Genomic DNA, 14924 nt, shown 5'->3' with positions numbered 1-14924 from the left:
TATCTCTGCTGAAATTCCCTTAAAGGCAGCATGGCACAGTGAATATAGTGGAGTCAAAAGGACCTGGGTTAAATTCTACCTTTGTACATCCTGTATTTACAGCCACAAAGAAATAATTTACCCTTTTGGTCTCAATTTCCTCACCCATAAAATAGGGATATAGTAGCTGGCCTATAGGGTTGTAGAGCTCCAATGAGATTATGAAAACAAAGTTTTTTTCTTTTCAATTAAACAATATCAGTTATTATTGCATATAATATGTTCCCTTGTAGAATGTAAGCTACTTTTGTCTTTATAAAGCAAGTCAAGCTGCAATTAGAACAGTTCTTCACCATAAAATGAGCTTAAAAAATGTTCACTGAATACCTGGATGGGGCTATCTATCTAGCCTTTGATTGAATAATCTAAGATGGTATAATGGTATAAGTAACAGATTGGGTATCAGGAACACTGGATTCCAGATCTGTCACTAATTAGTTTCTCATCTGTAAACTGAGGTGACTGGCCTGGGAAACTTCTATGGTCTCTTTTGGGCATTCTGTGATCTTTAAGCATGAATACTGGGGAATTTGTGACATTTATCCAGCAACAGAATACATTGATTTTTACAAAGTTCTTTCTTACTTAGGGAGAAGCAGCATGGTTTAGTGGATAGAAAGCTGCCAGCCTGAAGCTAGAAAGAACAGGGTTTGAGACTTGCCTTTGACATATACTGGCTGGTCAACCTTAGGAAAGTCACGTAACTTTTGTTGCAGAGAAGGTGATAACTTAGATTGCTAGAGGGAACTTCCTCACCTACCTAGGAGTTCCCTATATCAAAGAAACCATGGGTCTAGGCTCTCCTATTCCCTTTTTTATATAAAGCTGAAATCTATCTCTTCCTATTCCCTTTTTTATATAAAGCTGAAATCTATCTCCTTGTAATTTACATTTATTGGTTTCTACTTGTTTCTTTTCAAACAAAATAGAACAAGTTTCCTTTCTCTTCTAACATGATAGTACTCAAATATTTTAAAACTATCATATCTTCCCTTACTCTTCTTCTTTTCAGACTTCAATTCTTACCTAACACAGTACTATATTTCATTTTCTTAGCCTTGCATTTATTTCCCCAAAGTTCAAAACATTAAATTATCCTAATATCCTAAGTCCTCAATAGAATAACAATTTTGGTTTATAATTACCATAATTAATATTTGCTAACTCTAACATGTACATGCTAAAATAAATACTAATCTACTTATTTCCAGAATAAAAACTACCAAAGCAAAAGTTTTGTTTTTATTGTAAAAAATATTATGAAGTTATATGATGCAATCTAAAAATAATACACAATTATCTTTCTATAAACTAGTCAGTACTGAGGAAATAAGTGCGTATTTAAAAAAAAGCATAATCTACTAAAGCAGGATTGCTGATTGGTTAAAAAAATATGTTTGCTGATTTGCTTGTCCTTGGAAAACTGTATAACATAAATCAAAAACATAGTAACGGGTTTTATTTCTGCACTCCTCCATTTAGCCTAAATATGTTTTTCATTGTATTAGAATAGTATTAATTTTACAGAACTATAGATTTAGAGCAGGAAAGGATCCAAGGTTATTCAGTTCAATAATCTCATTTCATTTTTCTTTCTTTATTTTATTGATTTATTTATTCCAGTTCAGGCAATGGGGTTAAGTGACTTGCCCAGGGTCACACAGCTATTTAGTGTTATGTGTCTGAGGCTGGATTTGAACTCAGGTCCTCCTGAATCCAGGGCCAGTGCTCTATCCACTGTGCCACCTAGCTGCCCTAATAATCTCATTTTATAGATGGGAAACTGAATCCAGGCTATGGTACTGTCTGTGTAACCTTGGCAAGTCAATCCACCCTTATGGACTTAAAGCCAGATCCTCTAACTCCAAATCCACTGCTTTTTCTGTACTTCCATTTTGTTGCTTGCTCAGTCATTTTTCAGTTGTGTTCAAATCTTTGTGACCTCATTTGGAGTTTTCTTGGCAAAAACATTGGAGTGGTTTGCCATCTCCTTCTCCAGCTCATTTTAGATGAGGAAACTGAGGCAGACACTGAGTCCAGGCCCAGTGTTCTAGCCACTATGCCACCTAGCCGCCTGATCTTCCATGCTAACTCTCAAATAAAAAAAGATGGCCCAAAATGGTAATACATCTATAAAAAAATCACTTATGGTATGTTTATTTAGATGTTCATAGCACACTTAAGATACAAATCCACTTAGGACAGGGAAGAAGGTCAGTCTAAAACAATAAAATCATTTGAAATAAAGAGCACTTTTTTAAAAAATGAAAGTTTTATTACTTTCAAGAATATAATAACCAGAATCAAGGACCTACTTTTGCTAACAGATAGAAACGATTACATCTTTATCGCCAAAAAGAGTCCAAACAGAACCAAAAGAGATATTAGTACATTCTAGGCCAAAAGAAACAAGGTTCATAAATTTTAGAGCTAAGAGGCACCTTGAAGTCACTTTGTCTAACTTCATTTGCTGAAGCAGCTAGGTGCCACAGGGAATAGAGTGTGGGCCTGGAGTCAGGAAGATCTGAGTTAAAATCAGGCAGCAGACACTAGTTGTGTGACCTTAGACAAGTCACTTAAGTTGTTTGCCTGTTTCCTCAACTGAAAAAAGGAGATTAGCACAGTGCCTGGCATACACTAAGCACTATATAAATGCTAGTTATTGTTATGATTCTTACCATTGATGATGATCCCAGAGAATGAAAGCGCCCAACGTCATAGTTTCTTTTGTTACTTAATTTAAGATTTTATCAGTATGTACAACTCCAGATATGGGAAAATTCTCTACTAACATGAAGCTGACCTGTCATTATCATAACTTTATAAAGAAATCCTAGGGATTTGTATGAGGCACAGAGAAATAAAATGAGTTGTAAAGAGTTGTAAAGAGCCACAAAGATAGTGTGTCATAGGTGGAATTTGAATTCAGGTCTTCCTAAAACCAGGTCCATCATCTATCCACTAAAACCATGTTGTTTCTTTTTAATACCACATTAGTAATTAATATTGTTATTTCAAATAAATGTTCTTTTTCTCTAAATCTAAAAATCTACTCAGGTTTGTGAAATTCAGTATGAAAAAAGAAAATTTTTAGGTAGGTACATAATTCTTCCTAGATTACTCTTTCCAGCACTGGTTGCACTTTGGCTGGCTGTGGTGGGAGATGTTGGAATACTTCTTGCTACCCCAATGCCACTTCCATGCTCACCATCACTCCTCCTTTGAGGTTCATTTGAACTATATTTATTATCCAAGCAAAAATCTGGTAGTTTTTGTCTACAGACCTCCAGAACACTCTTGATTCTTTCTCAATGAATTCAGCATCTGGCTCATGGTCTTTCTTTCCTCCATAATTCCTGCTTCCGTCGCTCCTTAACTCTTTCTTAACCCTCACACTCATTCAATGGTCAAGTATTTCCATCAACTTTCTTCTCTACTCTGACACTGGTACCATCCTGGTTCAAGCCCTCATCACCTCATGCCTACACTATTATAATACCCTGCAGGTGGGTCTGACTGTCTCAGTCTTTCCCCACTCCAATCTATCCACCATTAAGCTGTCTAAATGATCTTCCTAAAACTCAGTTCTGACCATAAACTACAGCGGCTCTCTATTACTTCCAGAATCAAATATAAAATCCTCTCTTTGGCTTTCAAAGACCGTCACAACCCAACCCCTTTCTACCTTTCCAGTCTTCTTACGCTTTGCTAAACCTCATGTACTCTTAGCTCTAGTGATATTGATTGGTTCCATGCACGTGACATTCTATGTCACAACCTTGAGCATTAATTTCATTGGCAGGTTCCCATGCCTGGAACTCTCTCCTTCCTCAACTTCACTGTTCATTCAAGTTTCAGCTAAAATGACACCTTCTGCAAAAAGCTTTTCCCATCCTGCTTCATTATAGAGCTTTCCCTCTGGGAGTATACCTGATTGATAACGTACATATCGTCTAAAAATAATTGGTTACATACTGTCTCCCTCACTACACTGTAAGCTCCTTGAGACAAGGCCTGCTTTTGCCTTTTTTTGTGTCCCTAGCATTAAGCACAAATGCCTAGCATATATGAGGGGCTAAAGAAATGCTAGTTGATTTAACTTACCTGGAACCCATTTAATTTCCATTTCCATGTCATTGTCTTTGGATTTCTTTTCTTTTTCTTGAATAAGCTGCAAAAGTTGCCTGTACTTTGTAATTTGTTCATCATCATCCTTTTGGCTCTTTTTAAAGCTGACATCTTCTGCCCCACTGACTCCACCATCACCTAGTAAAGAAACAATTTAGCTTAACATATCCATTAAAAATGATAACAACAACAATAACCCTATAATGGGCCCCCCATGAAGTAAAATGAATACTGATCATTAACCCAGATCCAAAAGAAGCATGTTAACTACTGCTCTATGTGCAAAGTACAGAATCTTTCAACCAGCATTTGCTACCATAAATCCCCAGTAAAAGAACCCTTCCAAACTTAAGAATGTCAATCTACTTTGGCAGCTATGATTAAATGAAGACTAATTAATTTCATATAAAGCTAGCATTATTGTGTCATTATTTCAAAATTTCTACTTTTTCATTAAATAAAAAAAATTACAGCTACTAAATACAGGCTATGAAACAATATACCTATTTATACTCTATAACCAATTAACTCACAACTCTTCACTCTCAACCACACAAAATTTTCTACCATTTTTTTTTTGCTTTTTGGCTAGGCAATGGGGTTAAGTGACTTGCCCAGGGTCACACAACTAGTAAGTGCCAAGTGTCTGAGGCTGGATTTGAACTCAGGTCCTCCTGACTCGAGGGCCAGTACTCTATCCACTGTGCCACCTAGCTGTCCCCTAAACCTGATATTTCTGGCTGCATCATAAATCACAATTAAGTGTGCTCTATTGGAAGTACCCCTGAATTTGTTTTGCTTGTAGAACCCACTATATGACCCACAGATTAGGACTTAAATCTTTCTGTGACACATTTTTTTTCACCAGTAAAATAAAGAAGGTAGCCTAGATTTCATTTCCTTTGCATTAACTGAAATTTTTGGCATTCTGGGGAAGCCTATGTAGATCCTTTTTCAAATTTTTAAAAAGTGTGTTAAAATAATAGAATTAAAAGGGAAATCAATTATATGAGCTATAGTCATCAAAATATTTTAAAAACAAACCACAGATCATGAAGATCATTAAGAACCATGGGATTAGATAATTTCTAAGGTTCAAAATTCCATAATTTTATGTGATGTTTATAAATATTTTATTATATTCAATGATGTTTTACATGTTTGTGGTTGGAAAATGGGCAGAATTTTCAATCAGTTATTCAAACACATGCATTTTTGTAAATTTGACCCATTAAAAGTTTCTTCAAGTTTGGTAAAGAATGGGGGGGGGGGAAGGAAGCATAAGAAAAACAGAAAATAATATTTCAAATCTACTGTCTATTACCAAAAGTAAGCCAGGCCTAAAGAAATTAGGATGTTAAAGACAAAATCCATCAAATTCACATTTCAATAGATTAGATGTCAGAGTAATATCCTGTCAACCAGCCATTTAGCATTTATTATGTGCCTACTAGGTGTTAGGCAACATGCTAAGCACTGGGGATACAACGAAAGGCAAAAAAACAGTCCCTGCTCTCAAGGAGTTCAGAGACTAAAGGAAGGAGACAACATACAAACAGCTATGCACAGACACCAAGTATACAGGGTAAATGGGGAGATGATTTCACAACGAAGCCTCTACCATTAAGTGGAACTGGAGAAGGATTCTTGTAGATGGGACATAGGCTGGAACTTGAAGGAAACCAGGGAAGCTAGGAGAAAGATGAGAGAGGTTCAGGCATGGGGTACCTCAAATGAAAATGCCCAGAGCAAGGAGATGGAGTGTCCTGAGAAACAGCAACTATGCCAGTGTTACTGTATCACAGAGCACGTGGGGGTAGAGTATAAGGTGTAAGAAGTCTAGAAAGGTAGAAAAGAGCCAAACACAGGACTTTATATTTGATCCTGGAGGTATAACAGTGCATTATTTTTGTAGCACAGTTATGTTACAAACTATGTTATATTATGCTACAAATTTTAAACATTTGATACAATTTACAATTTCTCCATCTGGCCCAAGGGTCTTCCTCTTTGGTAGGTAATTTACAATTTGCTAAATTCTGTTCTGAGATTAGGTTAAGATTTCTAATCCATCTTTTATTAGTTTGATATTTTAAATGTTTACAGACACTTGTCAACTTCTTTTGAATTCTCAGTTTTGCTGGCAAATAGTAGTTTATCGTAATTTATGATAATTTTAAAATTTCTTATTCTGTGAATTCACCTTGATTAGTTCACATTTTCCTTACCTGATTTTGGTAATTTGTTTTTTAGGTTCCCCCCCAAAAACCATCTTTTAAGTTCTATAGTCTTTTTATTTACATATTTCTTTGGTTCTCAAATTTCTATGGTTTCCTTATTTGTACTTATTTCAGGGCTGCTAATTTGTGCACGCTCATTGATTTTCCCTTTTTCTATTTTGGTAATGGTTTTAGTGATGTGAATTTCCTCTAAGTTTTAATTTAACTTTGATTTATGAGTTCTGGTATGTTATATCATTGTTATCATTCTTTTTAATATAATTATGGATTGTTCCTATGATTTATTCTTTGATTCATTCACTAATGAAGATGTTGGAATTAGAATCCTATGGCCCTGGATCAAGGAGATTCCTATCCAATATGCTATTTAATTAAGATGTCCAACTACATCACATTCTGCTTTTACATTAGACGCAAGGGGTGCAACTATGCATTTCTCCTTAATAGGTAGCACAGTGAATTGAGTGAAATTCACTTGGAGTCAGAGAGACTTGAATTTGAATTCTCCCACAAATTATAGTTGTGTGTCATTGTCAGCCTCAGTTCCTCATCTCTAAAAAATGTGGGTAATAACAGAAACAACCTCACAGGGTTGTTACAAGAATCAAATGAGATAATATATGTAAAGTGCTCAAAGTGCTACATCAATGTTAGTTATTACTATTAATAGTAGTAATATATTCATTGTGATGTTCAGGAAAAAAAGATTGGTAAACATGGGGGCAAGTAAGGATGCAGGCAAATGTATTCAGCCCCCAAGTTTCATGGTAGAAAGGAGCTAAAAGGACATTTCCTTAATTTGGTATATGAGAACTGAGCCCCAAGACAGAAAGATTAAAGAAGCTGGTCTTACTGTGGAGATATTGGATGAGAAGGAATTTGAGATCTGATAGTTAGCAAACCTATTTTCTAATGGGCTCCCTGTTCTATTTTGAAAATAAAGTGAGCAGAAAAGGATTTATTTCGGTTAATTTGCGTAACTTGGCAAGATCTCCTCTTCCCAAATCCATAAAATAATGTGCTGCCAGATTCCAAAGGAATATTACAAAAAATTGAGTGCAACAACCATTAGGAAAAAAGCTGGTACATATAAAAATTGTCTTCCTAAACTCCCACTGTGATTCCCCAGGTCAAAAACATAAATTAAAGTCTTGGATTTAAACACTTACAAGACTTTTTGAATTGAGTGAATAACCCCAATAAGAGAAAATTCAGAAGCAGTGTAATAGAGACATACCATGCTATGATCTATGGCTAAAAGGTTCCTAAAAAATATCAGACAAATATATTATATTGTATAACATCAATAGTAGCAGATTTTTCTTCTTTAAATCCTAAAAAGGTAACATTTTTCCAAAAAATGGGTAAAAGAAAATGCTTACAAATATTTTTATAGATTTTTCAAAAAATGAATAAAAAGTAGTCCAGGACATTCTTTCCATCCTATCACACTTTTACATTTCCATTCAAACAGCTGAAATTCATTTTTTTTCTGTTTGTGCTTAGTGCCACAATAATAATGTTGGATGGAATCCTGTCCTGTATTCCATAACTTGAAGGATAAAACATCAGGAACACATTAACAAAATGGCAATGTACTTCTTTCTATTAAAAGCTCATTTCTGAAAACATAATTAGAAGCAAGATCCTTCCAGGTTGAAATTTTAGTGGCAAGTCTCTGATGGCCTACTTTAAATTGATTTTTCCAGTAATAAAACTTAACTTTCTGAACCTCTAAAGTGTGGGGTAACTCATATAAAGGTATATTTTTCTCTAATACAAGGGTTTAGTACATGTGAGGGGTATTATAGACTGAAATCACTCCATGCTTTTCTATCCTACACAATTCTCATCTATGGCATCTTATAAATCCTTTAGAGAATCTTCCCAACATGCTGGGGACCTTCCCTCTGGTTCTTTTAATTTTTCATGAATACCTGTAAAGCACTCAAATTGTCCATCTATCATTCCTATATTCAACTGCTGAAAATCCCACCTAACTTTTCTGGTGATGCATGCTTTTGATGATAGATCATTAAACAGTAATTATTCTTGAAAATATGCTGCATCAAAAAATTGGAAATTGAGGGGATTCCCAAAACAAGTTGTAGTATATGATCATGATGGAATACTTCTGTACTAAAAGAAATGACAAGCAGGATGGTTTCAGAAGACTTATATGAACTGATTTAAGTGAAATGAGCAGAACCAGAAGAATACTGTATACAGTATCAACAATACTGTACAAAGATCACCTGTTAATGACTTAGCTATTATGAGTAATTCAATAATCCAAGACAATTCTGAAGGACTTATGATGAAAAAATGCTATATTCCTCCAGACAAAGATCTGATGGAGTCTGAATACAGATCAAAGCATATTTTTCTTAACTTTCTTTATTTTTCTTTTTGGTCTGTGTTTTCTTTTGAAACATGGCTGATATGTTTTGAGTGACTACACCTGTATAATCTATATCAAACTGCTTACTGTCTGAGGGAGGGGGAGAGAATGGAGGGAGAGAATTTGAAACTCAAAATTTTAAAAAACAAATATTAAAAATTGTCTTTACATGTAATTAGAAGAAAAATAAAGTATAAAAATTTTTAAAAAGTCACATCCTTAAACTCACCATGCATCTCTCTAATGTCCTTTTTTGTCCTGAAATCATGATGCTAATTATGATTATATGATGTACTATCATTAGGAGAGTACTGGTGTTTAAAAACAGAAAAACTGTCATGACAGCAGCTTAAGATTTTTAAAAATACCTGCAATTTCCCAAATGAAATCCAGCTAAGCAACTACATACAATGACCAACCTAATAAGCTGTCTGTCTGAGTACATGCTGTAATTAGAGCAGTATGGATTTTTTATTCTCTTGTATAAGGCCTATGCTATTCTCATTTCTTAGAGTCTCTCAGACTCATGCATATTTTTGGCATTTACTCATGTGGATATACTTTTTCCCTGAAAGAAAATGCATGTTCCTTGAAGGAAGGTATAATTTTATTTTTGTCTTTCTATCACCAATCCCTAGCAATGTATGGCATATAGTAAAGCTTTTATTATGAGATGAGTGAATCCATTTTATTTACTTTTATCCCCAAATAAAGACTAATTCTGGCTAGATCATTTCTCTGAAAAGAGTATAGATCTCGCTTAGGATTCTCTACCACTAGGCCTGACAGAGTCAACACAGTGCCACCCATAAGCACTATCATCTGGAGAGTGACATCACTAATGGGGAATCCCTCTCTATTTCCAAGTTGTACAGAATATCCTCTGTGGTAGTGGCAAATAGCTTTGGTGTGCATGTTTTCATGGTTTATGTGCTGCATTATGATAATCAGTGGACCACTCCTCCTTATCCCCCTGTGGTATCTGTCACAAATTCTATTTAATTTAAACAAAGCTGTGGCAGATACCTTGTTTAAGGAAAATCTATTAAGGCTGCATTTACCCAACACTACATCAAAAACTTTTTTAGGGGAAAATTAACAAACCAATACAGAGTGATGTTATGTTCACAACATCTCATTAAGTGAAACAGCTATTTTGTGGAAAGCAATTTAAGTCTCCTTGTTTTTTTCATGTCTTCTTTAGGGATCCCTCTGATATGTGCAAAGGTCATATGCAAAGATTTTAAAGAAATGGGAAAGTAGGAATGTGATAACAATTGCTATCTTCTGAATCTTTTTTTTCTGGTATAAGTGCTCTGTGTGTGGGTAATATTTTTCATGAGGAGTAGTGTGGAATATTCCACTCTTTGTGCTATCATAAACCTTTAAAAGGTGTCATCTACAGCATGAACTTCTTCAGTATGTAGTTGTTCAGGTCTAGCTAATATACCCCTTTCTGCTTTCATGTTCTTAAAAAACACTAAGAGAAGCAGCATGATACTAGAAAGAGATTCAACTCCAAGTAAGAAAGACTTGGGATCAACTCCCACCTTGATAAAGAGTGACTGTGACCCTGGGCAAGTTATCTAATTTCCCAGTACAACTCTGGAAGACAACTTGCAGAGAAGATACTGATCTGCACTGAAGGAGGAAATTCATCATGGAAGCTCCCCTTACACTGATGAAATCAGTTTAAGGAAAAAAAAAAACCCAACCAAACAAACCACACCACTGCCTCAAAATGTATAATGGGTACACCTAAGGTGACAGTAGTCAAAATTCAATGATTCCCCTCTTAGAGTTGATGAGACATCTTGCCACAGAAACGTCAGTAGAGCTGTTCCAATTCAGATTTATTTGTTGCCCTCCTTCCAGTTTCAACTATAAATCACTCTCGGTATGATTTAGTCCAGTTAGGGTGCATGTGAGGCTCTCTGCAGGCTTTTTCCCTCAACTACTTTTCACTATTTTGTAAGGTAATACTGCTTGTAATTATCTTTCAACTTCATGATGGTTTTTAAATGGGGTTATATTCTAAACTAGTGTTGCCTTTGGTTTCCATGCCTTTCTTCTTGGCAAAGATTTTGAATATTTGCTAGCTGAGATAGTTTGATTTCCAGGCCCTTTTCAGTCTCACTGGGGCTCCTATGGACAGTTAAAATTCTCCAAAAATTAGAGATGGACTTACTGTCTTTTCTTTTATGCTTTTCTTATTTTTCAGAGTTAACAATTTGCTTAAATATAATGGAGTTAGTGCTGCTGCAATGCTTAAGAGAATAATACTCACAACCTTGTCTTGTAATTTGGTATTAATATGTTATCTCACCTTCTATTTTGGTATCGAGTTTGACTTTTGCTCTAACCAATGATATGACCCACTAAACAAAGAATGCAATTTCTGAAATGACTTCTAAGTTAGTTGATAAGAAGTCATTTTCTGTTAATTAAGACATAGTTAATACCGGTTTGTTTTTCTTTTCCAGTCTGTGTGTAATAGAGGGGGAGAGGGAGGGAGGGAGGGGGAGAGAGAGGGGGGGGAGGAAGGGAGGGAGGGAGGGAGAGAGAGGGAGAGAGAGAGAGAGAGAGAGAGAGAGAGAGAGAGAGAGAGAGAGAGAGAGAGTAAGAGAGAATAAGAGAGAAAGAGAAAGAATGGTGCTTCACCAGTCAGAGTTTCCTGACTCCTTCCAAAGAAATGAGATTGCTGACTAGTTGATAAGCCTTTTGGCCTTTTTTCATTTCTCAATCCTGAACAATTTTTCCAACATAGTTTTTTGCCATCCTCCCCTGTGCCCACTTTCTAAGTGAAGTTACTAAGTATCAAATTATGCTGACATTCCTGAATATTTTGCCAAGTTCTCTGAGGAATATCTGTACTTTCTTATCCTCTGCAACAGATATTGGTGCTGTTTGTCTTCATGACATTTGTGTATTTAAAACCAAGATACCCAAATATTCCATAAAATACTGTTTCCTACAGGCTTATCATGAAACCTCTTCCAACACTTCCATTCACCTCTCTCATGGCAACCTGCAACTTATCCTTTTATTTTAATTGAAACATTTTCATGTCTTCTGGTTTTCTTTATACAAAGAATATCAATAAAGCTGTGATTTGGTTACTCCAGATAAACTCATTGGTTCACTTAACATTCTACCTTGAGGACTTGATAATAGTGGTATCCTTGAATCTTAAAAGACTATCAATGATGGATAGGTTCTGATAGGTTCTGCTCAAGTGAAAAGGTTTTGAGTATACACTAGGTAACAGTTTGCAACTGCTGTCCAAGGACCAGCCTAACTCAGTATTAGCCTAGCTAATCTCCAGAAGCATAACCATGAAATAATGACTGTTTCGGCCCACAATAGCCCAAGAAACAAAAAGAAAAAAAACTCATAAATCCTATGTGATAGTCTTTTGCTTCTGCAATAATGGCGATGGAACGAAAATAAAGGGAGCAGAAAGTACTAAACACTATACATATATTAAATTGTTGTCAATTTGGACAATATTTGTCCAATGAGCAACAAGTGGATATATTATTAAATGAATGGAATCACATATTGTCACCTGTTTTAAAAAATTTTGTTAAGCAGAGATGCTAAAAATTTAGTCAAACAAACGCTCAATTAAAAAAAAAGATATTAATGTTAAAATTTTCCTATTTGCTTCCTGTTGCACTGCTAGCAACAGATGCACCAAATCTCTTATACCAATATATGTGAAAAACAATGTAACCTAGAATGTCACCACTTATCTTAAATTACAAGTCTTGGAAAGAGTTTAGAGTTGGGAGGCATCTTGGAAGCTGCTTTGTTCAATCCTCTCATTTTACAGAAGAAGAACACATAGCACACAAGGGTTAAGTAACCTGCCCAATGTTATATAACCAAGCTGAGATTTGACCCAAGATCCTCTTAACTCTTTCCATTGTACAATGCTGTGTCCTTGTCTGTGATAGAATGAGAAGTGTACTGGTTTCAGAGTCAACAGACCTGAACTGGAAGTGAAGTTCTGCCCCTATTCACTACTTGAATAAATTTGGGCAGCTTACTTCAGTGGTGAACTTCTAAGTTTACTCAACGGTAATAGGAGGGGATGGCATATGATTGCTAAGGTCTCTCTCTCTCTCTTTTAAATCCTAGGATCCATTTGGAGTTCTCATTAATTGATAATACAGCAGCATAACGTAAAACATAAAAAAAAGACTCAGGATAGTTGTTTAACATATTTTCTTAAACACCTGTGAGAAAAAAGGGTCCAAGTTTATTTGAATAAATACCTAGGCTGCTATATGTATGCTGAGTCACAATACTTACTTAATTATGGGTAGCGCCAAGAACTGAAAATCAAGAAACTATTTGAGATCTCTAAAAACTGTGAAAACTTCCAGTATTGAACTTCCAATGTTAACAATTTCCTTAGCAAATACTAAATAAACAATTTTAATGAACTAATTAAATATAAATAAAAGATGTAGAATTCCTATAAAAAACTTGCATAAATTCATGAAAAACCTGTTATTTGATGAGGATAAGAAATATTAAAAACTTTCCCTGCCCTAAAGGCAAAAATGGAAAACTAATCACATTATTACAGAACGCCAGTCACAGTTATATGATTACAAGAGTATTTTAGGGTTAAATTTAACCAGCCAACTTAAGAATAATTGAGAAAGACATTTATGAACAGTGTTGTCACCTGTCTTTAATACTATCACCTGCTGTTCATTTATTTATGTTGCTGCCACCTTTCTTTCATGTTCTAAGCATTCTATTGCTACAAACTGTTATTCCAATACATTGCTATATAACATCTTGGATCTTACTACTTTTGCTGTCAGATATATGCAAATAATAAATAGAAAATCAGATTAGAAGATATTCCAAGAAGATTAGTAGCTTAGATAGGAAAATATAGACTGAAATTAAGAATGAAGCAATCAAAATTGTTGACCAGGACTTATCAAGTATAGAAAGAAAAGTTGTGGTGTACGGTTGCAATGAATTACTGCTGCGCTAGAAGAAATGATGACCTCATTGACCTTAGAAAGCCATAGAAAGACTTAACGAAATGATGATGAGTGAAGTGAGCAGAACCAAGAAAACACTGTACACAGTAACAACAATATGGTTTTAAGAACAACTCTGAGGGACTAAGTCATTTTGATTATATGAATAAAGATGCTATCTGCATCCTAAGGAAGAACTGATAAATAGAAGTATGTATAGAATAATTTTACATACATACACATACACCACCCCCCCCCATTTGTGTCTAATGGTAGCCATCTCTAGGGTGGGTTGGGAGGAAGGAAAAAAAAAGAAAATTAAATGATAACTTTGTTGTATACTTGGAGAGAATAGCAAGTTGTATATGGCAGATCTGCAGTTTCAATTGCAATCATTTTTTTTATTGTCCTGCATTATGGAAATTCTTGTTTTATTCCATGACTGAAAATAAAATAAATTTTTTAAAATGTACTGAGGTACCTATACTATGAATAACTTTGTTTTGTAAAGGGTTTAATGAAGAAAAATAGGGATAAACTACTTGTGATAACTGAGAAGTTATTTTTTAAATGGCATCTAATTTCAAGTTCTTTTCAAAACTTTTAAAAAAATTATCTTTATGCCTGTATAATATGTCAAAAGTAAAAACTAAGGAAAATAAATCTTTTGCTTCTTACATGAAAGGAAAATTTGCAAGGAAAAGAAGCAAAGTTTAGTTTAACAGCATGACATAAATAACTCATGGCTCTTTCCTTTGTCAGCAGCTGTATCATAGCTAGTGATAGAAGTAATATATGAAGGCTTCTATTATAGAAGGTTTCTGAAGAACAAAACTTCAAAAGATTTTTATGTGAGAATGTTCAGCTACACTGGGCCACAGAGTTTGAAGAAAACCAGGTAGAGCCTTACATTTAAAAATCAAAGTGACTTTGAATACCACTCTTACATACTACGTATATGTCAAACACTAAAGAGTACAAACAGTACTATTCATGTATATATTCAAATAGTAAGTATAAAAATACACATATAAGCCCTGACAGGTTTCTTCAGGTTTTTGGTAACTTATCTAATCTCAGCAAGCACCAGATTTAAATGAAACGTGA

The 14924-nt window shown here is 34.8% G+C and overlaps 1 protein-coding gene across 2 annotated transcripts in view; it reads right to left on the bottom strand.

The window, feature by feature from the left end:
- The window catches only part of ESF1 (ESF1 nucleolar pre-rRNA processing protein), a 98966-nt gene that overhangs the window by 52564 nt on the left and 31478 nt on the right, over positions 1-14924 (bottom strand). For both annotated transcript variants that reach the window (XM_020986195.2, XM_020986203.2), the window contains exon 9: positions 4144-4305. In XM_020986195.2, coding sequence (XP_020841854.1) covers positions 4144-4305 — 162 coding nt within the window. The remainder of the gene's footprint in view (positions 1-4143; positions 4306-14924) is intronic.

The sequence above is a fragment of the Phascolarctos cinereus genome, unplaced genomic scaffold, assembly GCF_003287225.1.
Source record: "Phascolarctos cinereus isolate Bilbo 61053 unplaced genomic scaffold, phaCin_HiC Scaffold_2;HRSCAF=192, whole genome shotgun sequence".
In the NCBI taxonomy this organism is placed as follows: domain Eukaryota; kingdom Metazoa; phylum Chordata; class Mammalia; order Diprotodontia; family Phascolarctidae; genus Phascolarctos; species Phascolarctos cinereus.
This window is presented reverse-complemented; position numbering and strand designations above follow the sequence as displayed.